Below are 21,939 nucleotides of genomic sequence, written 5' to 3'. Positions count from 1 at the left end.
CTTTTCCTCGAAGAATCAGGCAAAGTGCTAGAACTCCAGTCTCCTTTAAACAGGAAAACAACAACCAAGAAATCCCATCAAAACCACCACCAACAAAATGCCAAACATTCTGACCAATCAAAAAAGAAAATAACACTATATATACACTCCTATTCTGACAACCATAATAAATACATTTCTAACATACAATAAAAATATTTCAGCTTTGACAAATAATTTCATCTACCTAGCTAGCCAGTTGTCATTCAAAAGGCATAAATGCATAGAGTTTGAAGAAGTAGGCAGGAACTTAAAAGCCTTTTATTTTATATTTTAGACTACTATACCCTTATGTAAAGTCTACACAACAGACAACAGAAGAACTTTGGTTCTTTTCTCCAACTACTGGTCTGTTCCAGTAGAGTCTAAGATATGATTCAGTTTACATTAATTCTCATCTCAGTAGTTTGTTGTGCAAAAGGAGTTTCACACAGGAAATGAGAGCCTTTCAGATACAAATGGCATATATTCATCTTGTAAGATGAAAATACGTCCTTAAAAAGACCCAGCCCACAATAAACCCCCTAATGACTGAGTGACTCTATCTCCACCATTCTAATCAACTGAAGTTCTCCAAGGACAGACACTCCCTAACTGCAGCCATTAGGATCTGTATGTGCACTTCATAAAAATTGCTATGTTCCCTAGAACAACTTCATACAAGCAGATGAGGTATAAACAGGACAGTAACAAACTGACAGGTCAATTTAAGAGCACATGATGTATAATTTATTTAGAAAAGCGGTTGCAATGAAGTCAAAACCTGGCTGTAATAAACCATTTCTGGGCTTTGAAGTATTCACACTGTAAATACACAAAACCTTCTTTCAGAGCTGAAGGGCTGTTAATCCCAGAGAAGGCAGGTGCTACCACCCAACTGCCTAATTTGGCAAGAAGCTGTTCAAGTATCATCTATTTCAGAAGCAGCAAATATGCAAACAATGGTCATGCAAACTTGTTCTTAGGGACTCCCAGCAAGAGCTGCAAGCACATATTTGTGAAGCGTGCTACCATACATGCCATTGTGGTTTCAAAAAAAGAGCCCACACTGAGTCAGCAAGTAAACTCTTGCACTATCCTTTTCCCCTTCTCATTCACACCTTAGAAAAGGAAACAATTAGTATCAGAGACAAAACAAAGTTTTAATTCACAAACAGTCTGTGACCGTATCTGCACGAAACTTAACAGGGAGTTTGCAATTAAGACAAAAAATTTGTGTAAAATCAGGGCTTAGCCTGCTCTACATGAGCTCTAAGACAGTCCTTCACCAAAGGAAGATTAACTATGCTATATGTCAAAGAAGTGATTGGAATTGAGTTTTTAAATCAATCTTCATCATAAAACTCATCTAGAAGACAAGTAGAGAAAGCTTCTACAACCATGTTTACAGACCCAAAACAACAGGAATGCATTTCCTAGCCAGTCATCGTTTTGGTTCAGCCACAAGGTAACAGGGGACTCCAGATAATGTTCAAAATCACAGCCTTTGAACTACTTGCTATCGCGTGTGCACTAAACACCATGTGTAATCTTGTGCAATGAAAGTTGAAGCTAGTATTTTTCATCTTTGTAGAACTTCTGGACTCTCAAGAATACACAGTAGAAATCCATTAGCAACTTAACTATGCACAGAAGGCAGCAAAAGTATCCAGAATTCTCTTATCCTACAAAATTTAACTGGTGGCTATAGCAGCCAGGTTGGGGTCCGTGGCTCAGACCCAGGAAGCCGTGACCGACCCAGAGAGAGCGTCCCGCAAGGGACAGTCTTCCAGAGGTCTGCGGTGATCCCTCAGCGGCCGGGGTGCCTTCGCAGGGGGGGCCTGTCTCAGCAGGCTGCCAGCTCTCTAGGGATTTCAGCAAGAGTGACTTCAGCTCTTGTTCTGCGGGGCAAACCCCAGGCTGGACTAGGAGGAGAGAGACAAGAGGCTCGTTCAGCAGTTCCGCATGAGGCAGGTTTATTACTCTGCACCCCTGCGAAGGGTAGGCTAGGGACAAGTTCTCCAAACTCAAAGGGGGAGAAGGGTAGATCTTACAGGGATACAAGGGTGGGTATGAGAGGGTAGAAGGCAATGGGTTACAAGGAATCTACATAGGGTCTCCCAGAGATCATGGTTCTTGCTTTCTCTCACCCTCACCGAACAGTGCTGCCTTTTCCAAGGGGATTCTGCTGGCAGGTTATGCCATTGCTTTATCTCAGCAGGCCTCCTTCCACGGCAGGGGCTGGGCACACCCCACAGGTGAAGGTTTGAAAACATCTCACTCTCATTACATGGAGACACAATTAACTTGAACATGAAGTAAAATGTTGCTCCTGAAAGGCAAGTATCATAGCCTGTATTTCAAAAATTTTTTTTCAGTGATTTTTTTTCCTGTGGCCAGTATTTTCCAGTTTAGAACAGATGAAGAAGAGCCAGAGACAGAAACATTTCTGCCCACTTCTTGACTCTCTTTTACTCTATCACAGTTCTGCTCCTTTCTATCTTTCAGCTTTGTTAAAGGAGTCAATAATTCGATGTCTTCTTGAGGCCTGGTGACTAGTGAAACATAGCAGCAAGTGCATCACTTACTAATTATCATGGGAAATTTACAAAACCAGCAGAGTTTTAAAGAGTTTAAATTTTCTCTTTAATACTTCCACATGTATTTTTTGTAAGTTCCTCACGCTTTAAGATCAAATGCATCTCGAAAATGCCCTCTCATCCATTTCTATAATACCACATTCAGTGGTATTACAGATTCTTATTTCTCAAACTCTCACATGTACATCCAAAATGTATTTATGTACAATATACTACTAATGCAGTAAATTATTTCAAGGGTAGCAGGCCGTGTGGTAAAATCCTACTAAACATTTTTAGTTTAAGGAACTCAGTGAATTTCATAACCTCAGACAAAAGCACTGATGTAATACTGCAGCGTTTAACGCACAGTCCTCTCCCACATGTCAGTGAGTGGGTGAGTGCAGCAACCAAAAGAGAACCCTGGCTTCCTTTTGATCAATTATCTCCGTCATAAAGAGATTCTAAGAGAGGGCACAGTGAGTAAACCACTTCCCACTCAAAACTGCAATTTGCAACAGTAACTTTCTAATGCAACTTTTCTTCATCCTATGAAAAATCCAGGTAAGTTTTTAAAATAAAAACCCCCACAACACTAACTTAAAGTGCAGGAACATAAAAAAACACCAAACATTCTGAGAATGAAGAAAGTTGGGACTAAAACACAAAGTCAAAAAGCTCCAGCCAGCTTTTGGTAGTGAATAGCCTGTGGGGAAAAAGCTGTTCTACTTCTGCTTTGTGCTGCAAGTGAGATACAAAAATAAGAGCAGCAGGACTCCCAGTGAACCATGCTGCTACCCTACTATAAAAGCAGATGCATTTCGAATTATCTTTAAGTAATAAAGATAACTCTATGTCCAGCAAGTTTTCATTTTACCTGAATTATGAGCCGAAGTCATTAAAGCATTACCAGTTTCACTAGCTTAGTTCTACCACAGAATAGCTTCCCCTTCATACCAAGTTAGAGAACAGCAAACAGACCACTTTGCTGGGTCCTGCTCCAACTCAACTATTCATCTGGATTTAGATAGTTGACTAAGACAAAAAAACCATCATCTTAATTTCATAATGAAAATTACATTAGCAAATGTACAAAAAATGTACTGTCTCTATGATGCTCTTTGACATGCTGTAGCATTTTTACACTTCAGAGCCAAAATTAAGTTTGGTAGCGAAACTCCTTATTAAGTTGTTGCTTAGAAGTTTTACTGAAATGTGGCAAACATGCTAGTCCAGAACCACAACTCCTGTACTTTGTTTTTCTGTAAGCATTTCTTATCATGGTTTGCCACAAGAAACTAATTCTGAAGCAAAACCAGCAATGAATTTTCCCATACCAACTCAAAAAAACCCCATCTGCAGCAGTAATTCTGTCAGTAACAGCAGTACTGTAAGTTCTGGTTGTCAGCTGCACTGCACATTCCTAGCTTTCTCACCAGACCCAATTCAACTGGAATTACAAGACACTAATCCTAACAGTCCCAATAAAAGTGAGTGCTTTGGCAGCAGAGATGAGCAGCTGCGAAGAATTTCTGCAGGAGTTCCCTAGGCATATACTCATTTCCTCATAAGGCAGATTCCAAGGAAAAGTCATATAAAAAGAAAAATGCTATTGGTACCAAGACATGCAGACATCCAGTATCAGGAAAGACAAATCACATAACATTCTAACAAACAACCAAATATTAAAGGATTAATGGATTTCCTTACTGTACTACTAGCTGCTGGCACACAGATCCATTGTCTGTTATCAGTTCATTCAGTTTTAATTCAAGGTGAACTTTTCCCTGAAAAAAAACCAGGAGAGAAACACAAACAGTTTTAAAAGTATTTCTTTTAAAAGTAGGAATTAGAACAGTAATGTAGTTTACAGTCAAAAGATTTAAGGTAATTCCAATATAACCAGTTGAAGAAAATACCCATCTAGAGCACATATCCTTCAAGTAGAGTATGATGGATGTATGTGAACTTTGAGACTTTCCTATAGAGAAGCACTATCTCCATCTGCAGACAGCACAAGAACTGGTCAAGCCTCTACAGATTTAACATCGACAAGTATTTCTTCCAGTATGAGCAACTATCAAGAGCAAGAGTCTCAGCTATTTTGTCTTAAGCATGGGATGAACCCTTGCACAGACATGAATTTCTGAACACTTCAGGGGAAAGTTCTAAAATGACCTTGGACTCTGAAGGCAGGTAGAAAAGTAGAATAGTATGCAGAAGCCATAACCAGCAGACCAGCAGCATTTAATATCCACTGTGAAATCCTGTCCATCACACCAGACTGAAGATCACTGTGCATCCCAGGGCAGTTTTCAACTATCTCATGAAGACTGCTGATGTATGCAAGGAACAGTAAACAGAACCAAAAGAGAGGAAAAGGTGGCAATAATTGCTAAACCCAGCTTCCTCCTTTTCTTTTTCTGATATGGCAAGAAGTATTTAAAGAAAAGAATCCATAAATTATGGCACAGCATGGATTAACCTCAGAACTCAGCAAGGGCCAAGCTACTGTACCCTCTCAATAGAAGGCTCCAAAAACGTCAAACCATGATAGGCAACTTTCCTGGGATGACCAAAATGTAGTACCTTAACCTTACTCCAAACAGCTACCGCCTGAACAACACCTGCTACTCATTTCAGTGCCTGGCTGTTTGTGTTGACTTTCACATCTAAGATAATCAGACACAGAGTCTTTCCTCTAACAATGTTCTCCTTGGTATTCCCAGACTTTGCCTATTTGATAAATGGAACAACAGATGATACTGGTCTGTCCACAACCAACATTCTCAGGGAAAGGCTCTGGAAGGTGATTTTCAAGAGTGGCAAAGTCATAAAAGTAATTTACTTCCATCTTAGTGGAAAGGCAAAGCAAATCATAATGGGATCTACAGCTTTGCCTTTCCACTAAGATGGAAGTAAAACCCTTAGCTGACCTTGCACACATTTCTGTAACAGTTATGTTTTGACATAAAACTGCAATGTTTTTATTGTAAATCCCCTGAGGCAAAGGCTGCGTTTCCCTCTCTGTTCATCACATAGGAGGAGAAATGAAGCTTCTTTTACAAGGCAGTTCCAAACATAACTGTTTTGGGATGCCTGCCAAATGTTTTGCAAACTGTTACTACAGGGACAGGAACACAGGTACATTAAGAAAGTATTTGTCAAGCAGAGAAACTCCACTACAAAAAGAGATTTACGGGATAAAAACAGGATACTGAGAAGCATGCCAACAACCTTACAAGGCAAAGTTTTTGAATTACAAATGAGAAGACAAACATTATTAGTATTTATTATAATAGCTGACTTCACTTGTTTTAGAAAACAGATGCTGTGAATGGCCTAAATATCTTCCTTTTGCTTTTAAAAGCAAAACCCACAAATTGTGTTTTACACTGAACAGTAGGAGTAAAATAGCACATTACTGCTCCTGAGAACTATCTGTGGATGTAGTTTGCTCCCAGCTCAGTACTACGATGACCACAGTAACATGGCTCTAAGTAAATATTTCCCCAACATGCATGGAGAGTTTTAGTACATTTTTGTCATTTTGTTTGTTGAGAGCAGCGCGATGGTTTCCTGAAGTGGCTGATCTGCAGATCTGTATCAGAACTTCTGACATAATACACAACTGGGTTTTAAATGTGGCTGTACAGATGGCTTTTACTTCGAAACACAGAAATCAGCCATTCTTATACAGTAAATTAAAAACAAACAGTGAGTTCATATTAACGCACTCTGCATCTGTAGATCTCAGCGTTGCTCAAAGGCAGGTAGGTACCATTTTAACTTTACAAATGGGTTAACAGTCAATTTTCAGGTACTTAATATAGCAAGATAAAATTGATAGGATCTGTGTCAATAAAACTCTAAGAAAAAGAACAATGAATGTTAAATTTACCTTCAAAGACCTTAACAGTGTGAAAAATATTTTGATCTTACCAATGTGTTTTTCAAGTGCATATCTCTATAAAAACTATACCTATGTATAAATATAGGTATAAAGCTATGTATGTAAAAATCTCTATAAAAGTTTCTTGCCATGAATAATGAAGCTCAAAGGCATGTTTAATCAAATGAGCAATTTCAAACCAGATTAATGAAGATTTTATAAATAAAAAAGGGGGCAAGCAATCCTAACAATTTTACCACCATGCTGACACTATGTGCATTTTAGAAAACAAGAATTTTTTTTAAAAGTTAATATATATAAACAAGTTTGTGCCAGCTGCAGTTAAATGTGGCCTGTTTCACCCAACTTCTGGTTTATTTACTTAGTAGTCCCACGTTTGTATTTATTTTTCAAGACTAGTGGAGAAAGGAAAAAGTTTCAAGAAAACGAGAATAATATGGACTCATAATACTGCAAACAGCAGCAAAACAACAAAAAAAACCAAGCTAAGATCAAAACACAGAGCAGAGCAGATGCTTTCTAAAAACCTCCACCACTAAAATCCCTGGTATACAGGCTGCTAATTCTACCAAAGTTAACCTATAAAGAATAGATGACTGGTACATAAAAAGTACAGTTTTCTTGAAATAAATGCAAACTTATGGAAAAGCCCAAAAATAAATCCCAACCAAGCAACTGTAAAGTGTCCTGCACATATTAATGGAACACAAAATATTTCTACGCTATCCTATTGCCTTGCACGCATCATAAATTCTGAAAAATAATCACATGGAGGGAACCAGAGGAACAAAAAATCAACTACATATACAGTGCCATGAGGAGAAGAAAACAACTTTTTTTCCCCTTCCAAACTGTGATTTAGCTTTATAAACATTTCATGCACTTTTTCTGCACATGCTCAATGTAAAAGTCTACTTGCTTTCAGCCATGTCCAACCAACAATCTTGGACATCTCTGAGGACATTTCAGTGCTGTATGGCACATCCAAGCCAACAAGATTTCAGGCAAATGTGGCAGATGGGAACTGGTCTCAGCTCTGCTCTTAAGACTTTTATGGAAAAATAAAGCAGGACAGGAGAAACCTACCCAAATGCCCTGACTCAAGAAAAGATAAATATAAGGAGCACACACCTGAGCAGAAAAGGTCATCTCTTAATGGAAGTGTCATGGAGGACAGTGCTTTGCACATGTCCTAGTCAAAGTGAAGTATCAGTAAGAGCTTACATTCTGCTGTGAGTCGCAAAGCCATGGAAAACTATAAACTTTTAATTTCCAGTATGTAAGAAACCACTACATTCTATTAATGGAATATTCTAATTGAATTTTCAAATACTCATGTCGTGTTATGACAAAAAGTAATACTTTCTTCAATACATTTTTATGACAGAAAAAACATAGCAAGCATGACAATGTTTAAGTCAAAGTGGAAACTGCCTTTCAGTTCATATCTAAAAAGTACTTTCTAGTTTCAGAGTGATTACATGAAAGAATTCAAAGAAGACAATTTGCAGCTAGACTTGATGATCTCTAGGTCCCTTCCAAATGAACCATTCTATTCCAGACTATCATAACTGAGAAGGACTGATTTTCAACAGGGAAAAGGAAGTGGTATTCAGACATTTTGAAAATCTGTCTTCATGTAAAGCAACCACATGCCCTCCTACACCCAGAAGGCTAAACTTATGGCTCATAAATGAATAATCTGTGAAAATAATGAGAATTCTGTGCACATTCACTTCTTGTAAAAGCAGCCAGGATTCTCCCTACCCAAAGGGACTTTCAGGTTACTAAAACAATACGAACACTGTCAAGTCTAAGACTTTTGCCCTCAGGCAAATCTGGAAAAAACCCTATTAAACCGAATAGTTTATCACAACAAGGCTAAGAGATTCTCAAGAATTCTGTTTTGTTCTTGATACCAAAAAGAGAATCTCTACAACTTCTAGAGCCATCTCATTTTTACCTATTCCTAGAAAAATCCTGTTTGAAGAACTGGAACCACAGGCTGAAATAAAACTGTGAAGTGCAAGTTGTTTGATACTGAATGCAGAAAGTGTTTCAAGATAAGATAAATTAACACAGCAGAAGTACCTCCAAGTTTTGGAGACTAACTATTTCACATAATCAGCCATTGTTTCAGTTAACACCAAAAATTACTAAAAAAAATTATTCAAGAGTTTTAGGATCCATTCATGTGCCTCAAGAATATGGCTCCTCTTACAAGCATTTCAGACACCAAAATACTGCTAAGACATTTCCCAAACAGTTGTTTCATATCTTCTGCCAGTTTTAAGTACCATAAGGAATAATACAGTCATCTTAGGAGTAGAGTCTGCATTATTCTCTAACCAAACTGAAGACACAACTGCCTCCCAAGAAATACAGATGCTAAGCCCTATCTCCTACAGCTCAATGTAAACTTCTACCATCGCATGTCCTTATCTGTATTTAACTTTCGAAATGTAAATGTGCAATTTAATAGTTACCTGGACCTCTGAATTAGAATCAACAGGTTGAAGCATAAACCAGTTCTCTTTTCCTGTGTAGTTGCATAAATCTTCTTTTTTGATTGACACCTTTCCTGAGGGAGGGTGGCAGGGAGAGAGAAGAATAAATATCACCTTCATCTGAATAGAACAAATATTTAAATATGTTTGAAATTTGATTTTTTTTAAACTCGCTTTTAGGGGTTTTTTTAAAGTTTATGATGCTATATGAAGAAATAAAACAAGGAATGTTATGGGTAAGTAAATCAGAAAATAGTTTATATAAAAGCCTGATGACATTAATTACGATTTGTTATCCTGGATATCACTAACAAGAACATAAAATAAAGAACACACTTGAGGCTGGAAATAACGTAATAGATCTGAGAAAACAGAAACAGTGCTGAATGTTTAAACAGGAAACTGAAGTAGGTGCCTTTTACTCTTCTGATTGCTATTTGGAAAGCTGTTATTATATCAAATTATCTGACATCCTGGTGCAAATTATTTCCTTCCTCAATTCAAGTAAAGTGATGGCTTCTTCCACAGACTAGCAGACTATTAGAGCTTTGTAGCAACTGTATCCAAAAAGCAGCTGCAATAAAGCCATTATGCAGTGGGGGGAGAAATAGAAATCCACCTCTTACAATTTTTCCCTTAAGCTACACGAATTGCTGCCAAATGCTTTGTACGTCTCTAAGTTACAGGTTGCACTGTCAGGGAGAAAAATTATCTATCAATAGTTTTAAGAATTATTCCACAACTGTAATTATTGTGGAATTATTCCACAATTTATTCTTTAAAGACCTACAAGTAGTGACAATTATTCAAATATTCCAATGAAGCAAAACTGGAGAAGAAATGAAGAGAATTTTTAAAAATGTATTCAGACCATAATAAGACTATAAAATGTCCTACTAGCCTAAAAACCAAACATATTTTAGTGTAATAGAAGGAAGCAAGGAAATAAGACCCTTCTTTTCAAACTTTAAAGGAGCATTTAAGTGCACTATACACAGTTTTGAATGATGCTTCACCAATACTTGTAATATGTAATCCTGCATATAATGCTATTGAAAACAACCAAGTGTTATGCAAGATGCAGACAGCACCTCATAGACACTCACCTATACGCAGGTCCTTTTGCAAAACACTTTTATCATATATATAGAAGGACAACCACTGGAATGTTCTTGGAATCTCAAAGTAAAACTCCTCTCCAAAATAAGGGCTGCAAAGAAAGTTTCACAGTTAAAACAGAGAAAGACTTTATGCAATTTATATCGAAGATGAACATTAAAAAGCTGTATTTTTACTGCTGTCTCAGTCCACGGCCCTTACCACTACACTGACCTGTCATCAAAGCCACCCAAAATCATTTCAATACAAGAACACACAATAACACGGCAATGCCTTCTGTTTAAGAAAAGGTAGGAATCAGAGCACACACAGAAAGTGGTGTCTCCTCTGTAATTTCAATTCTATTTTTCTGTCTTGAAATTATTCTAGCTGGTTCTCTAGACTTCCTGAGACATGCACAAGTTTTGTTTCATTTTCTTATTCAGTACATAATTAAACTACATTTAAACACAATATTGATTACTTAACTAACTGGCATTTGTTTAGCTTTAACTTCCACATCAAAACTGCTGCTCTAAGATCCAGGCCTGTAAGAAGAAGTCATTATCACTAGAAACTATAAGATAGAACAGGGAAAAAGAGAAATGTTAATCTCAAATACATAATCTCCCTCATTCCAAAACTGTCATCACAGTTCTCCATCTAAAGAAGTCCAGTATCATGTTTACAGTTCACCCTATTTAACTGCCATTTGCACAGCCCTCTACAGAAAAAGACCCTGGGTTCCTCTATGTTACACATATTTCATACAATGTGTTGGTATATTCACTTCCAGAACTAATACTCTCATTAAACTTAAGGAGTACTTATTGATGTAATCAGAGCCAGCAGTGAGAAAACTGTATTTCAAGACTGAAAAAACCACAATGTTCCTTGCATTACTGCAAGTGATGAATTCTGAAAGTCAAGTGGATCCACAGAAAAATCCTGCTATTTTAGAACAACTAGGTTCTCAAAAGACTTAAAATAGTTTCAATTACAATGTATTAGTATCACCAGGGAAAGGTGCTGAAGTCCATGAAACTAATTTTATGCAGAAAAGTACTGTGATAACAGTTAGACTAAACCGTGAAACTAATGTTGGGGTTTGTTTCCTAGCAAAGTATCATTAGGACACTATTGTTACAATACTTTATTAAACTAATACAAATATGCTTACGTTTTGAACAAGCAGCTCATGTTATTACCTACCCAAAAGGAAACCAGGAAGAATAGGTCACCATCCCTACTCTTCCCTTCAAAACAATCACAGTAAAAGAAACCACCACCCAATGCTTAAGGATAATGGCTCATTAAATAAATTAAAAAGAAGAGCTGACAACTAACTTGAAAAGTGGAAAGAAAACAGCCAAAAAATCTAGTATTTCAAACGTCTAGAATAGATTTTTAGAAACAACAGCTTTAAGGGCAGGAATTCATTATAAGGAATTCCACAAGTGAAAATGTTCTTCTTATTAAAACACAGACCTTTTACCACAGGCTTCAGAGCAGACAAATCAGTATTAGCCTTTGCACTACACTGAGAAGTAATTTTAAATTTCTCAGTTGAAAGATTCAACTGTGGTTTTTCAGCTCCCCACTTCTTACTTCTTTTTTTTTCCCCTTCTTTTTTTGTAATTTCAAAGCCAAGAAATTCTCCTTTGATTATGAGGGTTGGGTTCTTCTTGTCAGCACCATGACTGACGGTATAAACTCATGAGCATTCCCTTTAGCAGCAGTGCAGCTCTGAACAGCTTCAACCTCCTTATTACCATCACTGCTCATTTTTATGGTATTGACATGATAACCCAGACCAAAACCAAGGATGAAACAAAGAGTTATTTTAAACTTAGGTCAATTCCATCATCTGGTTTCCCTCACAGCTATACAAATAAAGTTGCAGCAGTACAAACAAAGAGCTAGTACAGCAGAAGGATCTGGGAGAATGAGCTGGCACTGGTGTCAAGGGAAAACTCTGCTTTAGTTCAGCTTCAGACAGGCATCCTAAGGAAACACCAGACTGCACTGCACACCAGCAAGTGCCAAGGCTTTAAGTTCCTATTCTTGATGGATCTATGGGACTCTGAGAATCCAATTATAATTAGGCTGAGATGGAGACTATAAGCAGACACTTCAAAAAAATCTATTTAGCACCTTTATCTTGCAGCTAAAGAGAGCAAACTTTGCAGCTACATATATCCCTAACCCCTAATGAGCAGCCATTAACATTCTTTATTATTATTTTTACTTCAACACTACATTAAGTCTCAGATTCAGCAAGAAAGAACAAATCTTTATGAGCATAAATAGAATGTAATGCATTGCTCTACTCATGTTGATAAATTTTTCTTTACCTAAATTAACACTGGTTATCAGTTGTTAATTATTCTTTAGCAAAGTATGAGGCAGAGAGAGAAAATTTAAGGTAAAAAATACAATGGATTAGTAAAGAAATTCTTAGGTGGATACAGAACTGGCTGATGGGGTACAACAGTTTACACCAATGAGGAATAATTAAAATGGAGAACTCACTCATCCTGTTCCTCAGGGATTCTAGTACTTTCATTTATGACTTTGATGCAAGAACTTTAAAGACTGTGACGGATACAAAATTAGAAGATAGCACTAATTCAAAGGACAACCAGACTGTCATACAGGAAGAATGGGATTACAGTAATACAGAAGATTAAATTTCACTGTGTAACACACTCCTCTGCTCTTCCCTTCCTTGGTATAGCAACCTGGCAGTTCTTTGTGGACCCTGACCAATGCCCCGATCTGTCAATTAATAAAAGCAATGGTTACATCAACAAGGGAATTAATTTCTGCTATAACCTTGCACTACCACAAAGTTCAGCTGGAAAAAAAACCCCACTGAATTTAGTTTAAATTAAGAAGAGGACACACACATACCCAAATTCCATCCCCCTCCACCCATTCCTCGTATTTGACCACAAACATCTGAGGAGGCTCATGGATATTCTTTAAACTTTCCAAGGGGAAACAAAAATTCTTTCCTTAGAACCCACACAAATCCCACACCCTGTCAGGAAATATTTCTTCAGTCATTAGCCAAAATATCTGTCTTTCACTTAAGTATTAATTAGTGAGGTTTGGAAAGTCATTTGTTTTACATCTGCACTCCAACAACTCTTCCAGTGCTGGTGGAAGGCCAAACCTATTTGCACATTTTAAAAATACACTTCTTAATAGTTTTCAATCATTGTAGTCAAAACTAATTTTAATTTTAGTGATAATTACTTCCACAGACATTTAACTAGCTGATATTCACGAGACCAAAATTTAGACTACAACTTGTATAAATTTGCAACCCATAATACAGTGACAAAAACAGACTGTGAATTACGTGTGTAAGAAAAAGCAAGCACATAGTATGAAACAAAGCAATGAAATTCAAAGTTGTATCTATGATTAAAATTATACTGTACTACACCTTACTGAAAAGCAGTTTATAAAGTTTTCAGGTTAATAAGAGATTGGAGCTTTCATCTCCTGTCCCAGTGCCTCTAGGTTAGTACAGTTTACAGTTTAACACAGCAATAAGAAACAAGATGTTGTTTAAGTCTCTAGAATGAGAGCCAGCCTTCATAACTGCATACACAGTAGCAATCAAGTGTAAGCACCCAACTCTGGTTGGTGCTAACAGAGCGTAAGTTATTTTATTACCTTTCACCCGTTTGTATGGATCCCTCCCCTAATTCCGAGGATGAAGGAAGTCACCTATGAAGTCAGTGGAGACAGAAAGGTGCCTATGGGCAAAGAATGATTCAAAATACTGTATTCTAACTTCTAATAAAATGTTGTTATCTTACAAATATTAATTTCATATCACCTGAAAAATTTTCTATTTGAGGTGTGCTATTTGAGACTCCTCTCTCCCCAACTGTTTTGTTATAGTGAGATTTTTTTTTTACTTTATTTCCTCTGTAAAGTATTAATGACATTGTAATTAAATGTCAGTTAAAACCTCAGTACTATTAACATTTTTGATGGATCTAAGATGTTTTATCAAATGTTTTATTATGCAACTAATACTTATATTATTATCAGGTGATGAAAGTACGTAAATTTAATAGTTCTTAAACAGAATATAATAAAAATGTCTGTGTAAACATCAAAGCTAACAGGTCTTACTTCTGAGCATAGTAGTAACTTCTATGGTTTCTATTATTAGCATCAAAATTGGACAGCAAAGTCTCTCTTTTTCAAAGATATGTTTGGTTGGGGTTATTTTGCTCATCAAACTACTGTCTATTTGAAGGGGAAATGTTAAGTTTCTGCTTTATCAATAGAGTTTCTTTAACATTCTCCTCTGAAGGATTATTCAATTGAGTTTGAATAGCAAAACAATCTCAGTTGCAGACAGTTAAATTCTGAAACTTTTATGGATCTGACTACAGCAGTTACAGATTAGGAATATAAGCCAAATATTTGTTATATTTGTTTGTACGTGCGGCATTTGCTTTTCATGCAGAAGCAAAAGGACGCTCTGAAATGATGTTATGAAAAAATAAATTTCCTTATTTAAGTTTGCAGCTGAGCTGTGCCTCACCTGTAAACATCTGGAGAGAAAGCTCAAAGAACAAACACTAACAATAAAACCACTGGGAAAAGGAATTAGGAAAACTTTCAAGAATTTGAACAGACTGTCTAGGTTTTAAGAGGAAGGTTTGCTATCACCTCCCCATAACTGAAACTGTCACTCAGATATTCTGAACAACAAAGCTGCAGGGATGCTTTTTTGGGTCCTCAGTGAACTTCAGAGTTTTGAGACATGAAAGCACCTACACTACTGCAGCTGCTTCATCCTGACTTTTTATTTGATTCTTTTAAGGCTCTTAGACAGTAGCAGAATCTAAAGTAAATGGTGCCCAGGGAGGCAAAGCAAGGCATTCGGTGTGGGTACTGTTAAAATTCCCAGAACAAGAATTACAGGAGAGAACAAGGTCCGTTCAGGGGACAACCCACAGCACAGAAAACTCTCAGACATGGCAAAGTTCCGGTTCCTTCATTCTAGAAACAGGTTTTACCAGATACGCAGTAAGAGCAGAATTCCACCAATACAGTTCGACTGCTTGCCAGAAGTAGGAAATGGCATGGGGAACAAGTAACAAGTAGATTTCTTTCCCTTGAAAACAACCTAGCAAGAAAAAGAATGTTATGCTGCCCAATGGAACAGAATACGGAAATATATTCTAGCATACTTCATTTTAAAAACACTGCTGTACTCACAAGACTCAATTTTGTCTTCTTGCAACACTCTCATGATTTACACATTGCTGTAACGTCTCTGAGTAGCTGCCACAAGTCAGTTCTCATTTTAAAGTAGTACAAGCAAAAGCCATGCACACTGGTATTGGGCAGTCTTGCTTATCATATCCATTTAAAAACTGAGCTTACCTTAAAGATTTTTCAACCACCTGTGTACGAAAAACTTCTTCTTGATCCAAGTTTATGGTACAGAAAAAGTCTCTCATTTTGTTGGGTACTAAGTGTTTGGCATCATCTGTAAATAAAAAAAAAAAAAAATTACTGTAAATACTGCAGGGGAAAAACTTACAAAATATTAGGTACAGGAATGTTACAGTTCTACTGCATCCAAAAAATTGATTTTTCCATTCAGTTGGTATGCATTTCAATAATCATTTTCAATTCATAAGCTTCATGAGGGCAGAAAAGTTGCTACATCCAGCTTCACGTGGAATGAGAGTTGACAGGAAGAGACACACACTGACTCATGAACACCACTTCCTGCAGCACCTGCACTTTCCCTTGAAAGATCTCATCTCGGGCTTGACCCTGCACAACTTGCTAAATCCGAGAAGCTCACAGCCTGAGGTCATAACACCAAGACATGATCTGGCTGAGCTATTGTTCACTTGGTGTTTTCTCCGCAAATACTTTGGCTAAAGGAAGCTGATTAATAAGAACTTGCCCATCAAATCTTTATTTCATTTTCCACAATGAACAGCAGATTTTGAGTTGGCTGAGCCTTTGAAAGTATATGCCTCATGAGTACTGTTTATTTTTTTCCTAACTAGCAAAAGGGGGAAATCATCACCTCCTGATTCAATGCAACATGGAAAAGAAGAAAAGGAAGTTTCTAATAAGAAAGAAAGATTGGCAGCACAAGAATACAAAGATTTGCTGGGTATTGAATGTAGGCCACTGCAGTAACATGCTGGACATAAGGCAGATCTTTAAGGAAATGGCTCCCTCAAAGCAGTCACAGCTAAAACCAGTTGAAATTGGAAAGCTCTTCCAAAATCCAAATGCTACAGACATCTACATTAATTTACAGCAACACTGTCCTCCAGATTAAACAGTGACTTTCTGCCTGGATGTCTCCTCCCCCTTTGAATGTCTGAAGACAGCAAACAGACCCTTTTCAGCTTTTATTTTGCTGAAAGAAATGACAAGCCTTTCTGGTGCTCTCTCCCATGAGAGGCTTCTAATCAGAGCAGGTGGTCTGTCCCTGTTCCACTTGATTGTCCAAACCAAGTGCAACCAGAACTGTATCACTCTGCAATAGGTCTTAGCCAGGACTTTCACAGTAGTGTCCACCCTTGCCTGCTGCTGGAAATACCTCTCCCAATGACATGTGGAATCAACTTTATCTAAACATTATCTACTTATAAAAGATATTAAAAATAGAATGAAAAATACATCAAAGTATTGAGTTTTAATTACTTTAATGTCTGAACAGCATAAGACCTTTCAGAAACCACAGTTTGAAACTAGATTTGAAATGTCATACATGTTTATTTTTTAAAAAATGCAGATATGAAGCACAGTAAGTAGGCTTTATTCTCTATGCTGGTAAGATGTAAAATCAAAGTTCTGTTTCCTTTCTCCTCCACACTCTTTTTGAGTTAGATGGTTAATTTAGGTTAACTTATTACAGTCTTGAAAGTTAAGTAAGTAATGCCCAGCATTGCAAAGGCTGCCCCAACTGTCTTTGCTCAGAGAACATGACAGTTTAACAGGAACACAGTCTGACCTTCAATCATGACATTTTCCAGGTCAGGGATCTAGACACTGATGGAAAGCATGAACAGACACTTAAAGAACTTCCACAGTTAAAACTTGTGCTCTCAAAAGCATCAACAAGCTTTTCATCAGCTTGGCTGCAGGAGAGGAGGAAATACACACATTATTTTTAAATGCCATACTTCATGTTGACAGACTGAGAGACATGAACAGAACTGGGTTTCAGTGGCTTTAGATTCCAAAAAGAGACTAAACTCCAAGTCACCCTTAAGTGAGGTATTGCAGGAGAACCAAGAAAAAGCATAAGATTACCACTGCCTTAATTTTTTTTTTTTTTTTTTTAAGAGCTAATTTCATAAAACATACGACATATAAAATGCAGTTCATCAATTTGGGAGAGCTCCTGATACTGTAAGTTTATAATTAATAAACACGAACTGGATTTTTCAGCTGTTCCTAAAAAGATTCTTTATTTTTAGTTAATACTCAACACTGCCCTATTTTCCCATAAAATATTAAAAATATAACATTATTTAATCATTACTGTAAAAGCACAGTACAGTGGACTTTGAAAGGAAATTACAATTATTACAGTTTCATATTTTCTTAAAAGGAGTAAAAATTAAATATTTCTGAATAATTCACTACTTGTATCTATAATATAGTGCAGTTTTTCAGTTTTAAAAGAAACCTTCCACCCAGAGGAATACACAAAATACAAGTTTTGATTTCAGTTGTTTAGAGCATGGTGCTAATAACACCAAGGCTGTGGGTTCAATCCCCATATGAGCCATTCACTTAAGAGCTGAAATCAATGATCCTTGTGGGTCCCTTCCAACTCAGAATATTCTGTGATCTGATTTTCTAATGAGTTAAAAACCTTTATTTTGTAGCCCAAGTGTCTGGCTTTAAGGCACAGACAAACTTTTGGTAGGAGAGGATCATTCTCAGTCCTGAGTTAAAAATAACCTCAGAGCACTTGCCAGGTGAAGTAGAGAGCATGAGATTTCACATCCTTTCTAACACCTCTTAGCATCTGTGACTGTGGGAGACTTTCCACCCATACAGTGGTCCAACTCTTCCAAGAAGCTTATTTCCTTTAAAAAAAAAAAAAAGGCTCAAGTCTTCAATTACACTACCTCTTCCTTTTTCTGAAAAAACTAAGGCTATAATGATTGCATAAAAATCAAGTATTAACAACATCAAATATCTACTTAATGTTTACATTTTCAGTGCATATATGTAATATCCTCTTCAAGTGAAAGTGTTCAGTTAGTGTCCATCTTCCAAATTTCTTTGATCTGGGCCCCTGCCAGAAGAAATTTATGTACACAAACTTCAAAGTATTTGCTTCACAGGACTAAACACATTGTATTATATAGCAACAATAAATTCCACCCCAGGGGTGCAGCATAATCCAAGATAACCATGCAGTGTGAAAAACACAGTGCAAGTTTGAAAAAGAATGCATCCTGAACTTTGTCAAATGAGCTCTAGGAGAAAACGGGCATTTTCCCAAGCACTCCGCTAATACAAGTTTCAGTTAACACTCAAAAAATCAAGGCAACTAAAATCACTTACTGTACTTCTATATGGCATAAAATGAAAACAGAAGCCACAGGGTGAAACACTACACTACAAGATACGCCTAAAGCTACCTGATACCACATACCTTTGTAAAGCATTTCTGTCATTACTATGGCACATAAAATAGAGCCATCAATACAAAAGCATTGTCAAAAAGGAAAGATTTTTAGTGGATTTTTCATGAAATGCTTTTTCATACATTTTCCAAAAATATTACAGGGTCTTAAACAGGTAAAACCAGTTCATCTCACCTTGCTTGAAAACTGGAGGCAGGAGACTGGTTGCAAACACTGACAGCCCACAAAAAGAGGGTACAAGGGTCTGCAAACATGTCCTTACTCAGGTTCTTCACTGCTAGGTATGCAATGGCTACTTAAGCCACCTTTAAGAACATGTCTCAGTTCTAAATCTGGTGTGATGATTTGTGTAACATCACTAAATTTAGATTTTGCCACCAATTTGTGCATTGCAAAACAACAATATAAATAACAACTTTCTGCAGATGGTGTTTTCTATACATGCAGAATTACACAGAACTGACATTACCTCATAAAACTACCACGCTCCCTCGTGCAACACACATAAAATGAGTTGGTGTCAAGTTTTAGCTGCCAGCAAAGCTTAGGCACCAAAATGTATTCTCCTTGTAAGAAACATGCTATAAGGAATTCCTTCAGACTATGAACATCAGCCTTCCAAAGTGAGGTCTGCTATTACTGATCCCTCCAGATCAAGGAGGATTACACTATTACATTTGTTTATTATTGTTCATTCAGAGGGTTTTCCCCTACAAAACAGAGCACTAAAATACTAGCAAGAAGTGAAAATAACACAGTATTTGTTGTGCAAAGAAGCCAAAAGAGCATCTAGGCATCAGAGGGTTCCAAAGCTTCCATAGCATATTTAACTCATTTCGTTTTTAAACATGTTTTATTTTCTTAGAAGAAACAAGTAGGTATACAAAGTGATTTTCACACTGTTTCAAGACATGTCTTTTATTGCAGCTGATACCTTCACTCATTTTTCAAATGGGTTCTTACAGGTCCATCTTTGGCAATCAACTTTCACATATTCCTCAGGAAGTAGGTCATAGTCCTCTGTTTACCAACACTTTTGTCAGGTAACTGAACATTCAAAGTTATGATACAACCACAGGCTCAATCCAGAATGCATAAATGGGACAATAAAACTGGTTTCAACATAAGTCTCAAGACATTTTGGTTTGGTTTTTAATGCTCAGTGGAAAACTTTCATCAAGTTCAAGTATCACAAAATGTAAAACTCACTGAATGCTGTGTAGAACAGTGTTGACAAAACCTTATGATAAAAGATAGGAAGCAGAATGGTATAAAAAAATAAGTCAGCTTCAATAATCTTTAGCAACCAACTTCTTATGTATTCCTACTAAGCAGGTCATAGTCCTTCTTCCTAGGGAGTACTATGACCTGCTTCCTAGGGAATACATAAGAAGTTGGTTGCTAGAAATTACTGAAGACAGACTAAGAAAGTTGGGGCTGCTCAGCCTGGAGAAGGTTATGTGGAGACCTCATAGCAACCTTCCAGTATCTCATGGGGGCAGCTGGAGAGGAGCTCTTCATCAGGAACTGCAGTGATAGGATGAGGAGTAATGGAACAAACTGAAAGAGGGGAAAATTAGGTTAAATATATGGAAGAAATTCTTTACTGTGAGGGTGGTGAGGCACTGGCACAGGTTGCCCAGAGAAACTGTGGATGCTCCATCCCTGGAAGTGTTCAAGGCCAGGCTGGATGGAGTTCTGAGATGGTCTAGCAGAAGCTGCCCCTGCCCATGGCAGCAGCATTGGAATGAGATGATATTTAAGGTCATTTGCAAAGCAAACTATTTCATAACCGTATGAATTCTACGAATTCATGCTTTAACCCCAAAACTAACAGTATTCTTTTTTAAAGGTTAGCTGGCCTGTATTATTTCTGTGCTAATTGCTAGCAGCAGCAGATCTCAGTGTGTGTTCAGCCTTGCCTACCCAACCACGTCCTATTGCTCACACCTCGGAGTGAGAGCACCTCCAGCTCCACTCCAGGCCGTCTCCTATTTTCATGACCCAGTCTTCTATTTACTGAAGACACAGTAAATACATCTAGGCTGCATGACAATATTTAAGTAAACACGACTCCACTCCTCCACCAAACCTAATCCTTCAACGTGTTTTCACAACCGGTTCTCAACCCCGGCGCCATGCCCGATTCAACTTGTTTCGCTTCATTCTCAAAACAGTCGATCAGTTGCGTGAGAAAGGAAACAAACGGGCCGCGTCCGAGTTCTATGAATGTATTCCGATACCCTCAGGAAGCCGCCGCACATCCTGTTTCTCCCACTCGCTTTGAAGTGCTCCCCAGCCGCACCGCACTATCTGTGCGCCTCCCCGGGCCCTCCTCCCAGCCCATCCGCCGGCTTCCCACGTTACCGAGCGTATCGGTATTTGCAGTCAGCACTTCCCAACCACCAAAATAAGGCCACCGGCCTCTCTCTCCGCCTCCTCCTGCTCGCACACACGCTGCACAGAGGCACGGGAGTACTGGTGACCGCTTCCAGAACAGCCCTTCACCACCAACTTCCTGCACATCGCTAATTTCGCAATTTCAGCCTGACAAACAGTCTGATGCCCGAGGTCCGGGCGGGAGGGGGCATTGCTGTTCGCCCGCTGACTCAAGCGAACCCCCAGAGCCACGGATGCTCCCCTGTCACTCCGGGCCTCCAGCGGCCCCGCCGCGTCCATCTATCCATCCATTCATCCGCTCACCCACCCATCCCGCCCCGGGGCGCGTAGACCCCGGCCCGGCCCCGCACGTGTCGCTGCTGCCGCCACAAAGCCCCTCCGCGGGGCCGCCGAAGCGCAGCGCAGCGCGGTCCAACCCGCACCCAGCCCGCGGCGACCGCGGCCCCTCCGCGCCCTCCCGCCCCCGCCCTGCCGCCTCCAGGGCCGCCGCGCCAGCGCCCGGCCGTCCCGCCGCGGGGAGGGAGCGGCAGCGTCCGAGCCGGGGCGGGAGCCGGGGCTGGAGCGACACCTGAGCGCGGCGGCCCCGGGCGCTCGGCCCCACCGCAGCGCCTCACTTACAGATCTTCCCCCGCAGGTTCTGCAGCACCCGCACATCGTCGCCATCGTCTCCCGCCGCCATCGCGCCAGCGCCGCCGCCGCCTGCGCAGTGCAGCGCCGCGGGGGAAGGGAGGGAAGGAGAGAGGGAGGGA

At 38.7% G+C, this 21,939-nt stretch overlaps 1 protein-coding gene across 1 annotated transcript in view; it reads right to left on the bottom strand.

The window, feature by feature from the left end:
* The window catches only part of RASA2 (RAS p21 protein activator 2), a 45,971-nt gene extending 24,055 nt beyond the window's left edge, over nucleotides 1-21,916 (bottom strand). The window contains exons 1-5 of the mRNA XM_042041872.1: nucleotides 21,809-21,916; nucleotides 15,537-15,642; nucleotides 10,124-10,227; nucleotides 8,997-9,091; nucleotides 4,308-4,384 (exon numbers count right to left, since the gene is read on the bottom strand). Coding sequence (XP_041897806.1) covers nucleotides 4,308-4,384; nucleotides 8,997-9,091; nucleotides 10,124-10,227; nucleotides 15,537-15,642; nucleotides 21,809-21,869 — 443 coding nt within the window. The 5' untranslated portion in view covers nucleotides 21,870-21,916. The remainder of the gene's footprint in view (nucleotides 1-4,307; nucleotides 4,385-8,996; nucleotides 9,092-10,123; nucleotides 10,228-15,536; nucleotides 15,643-21,808) is intronic.
* Between the last annotated feature and the right edge of the window lie 23 nt (nucleotides 21,917-21,939).

Source organism: Corvus kubaryi, unplaced genomic scaffold (genome assembly GCF_017639235.1).
Source record: "Corvus kubaryi isolate FWS band 111438036 unplaced genomic scaffold, C.kubaryi_AGA036_p1.0 37397, whole genome shotgun sequence".
NCBI lineage: Eukaryota > Metazoa > Chordata > Aves > Passeriformes > Corvidae > Corvus > Corvus kubaryi.
The sequence above is the reverse complement of the archived record's forward strand: the minus strand, read 5'-3'. Positions and strand labels throughout refer to the sequence as shown.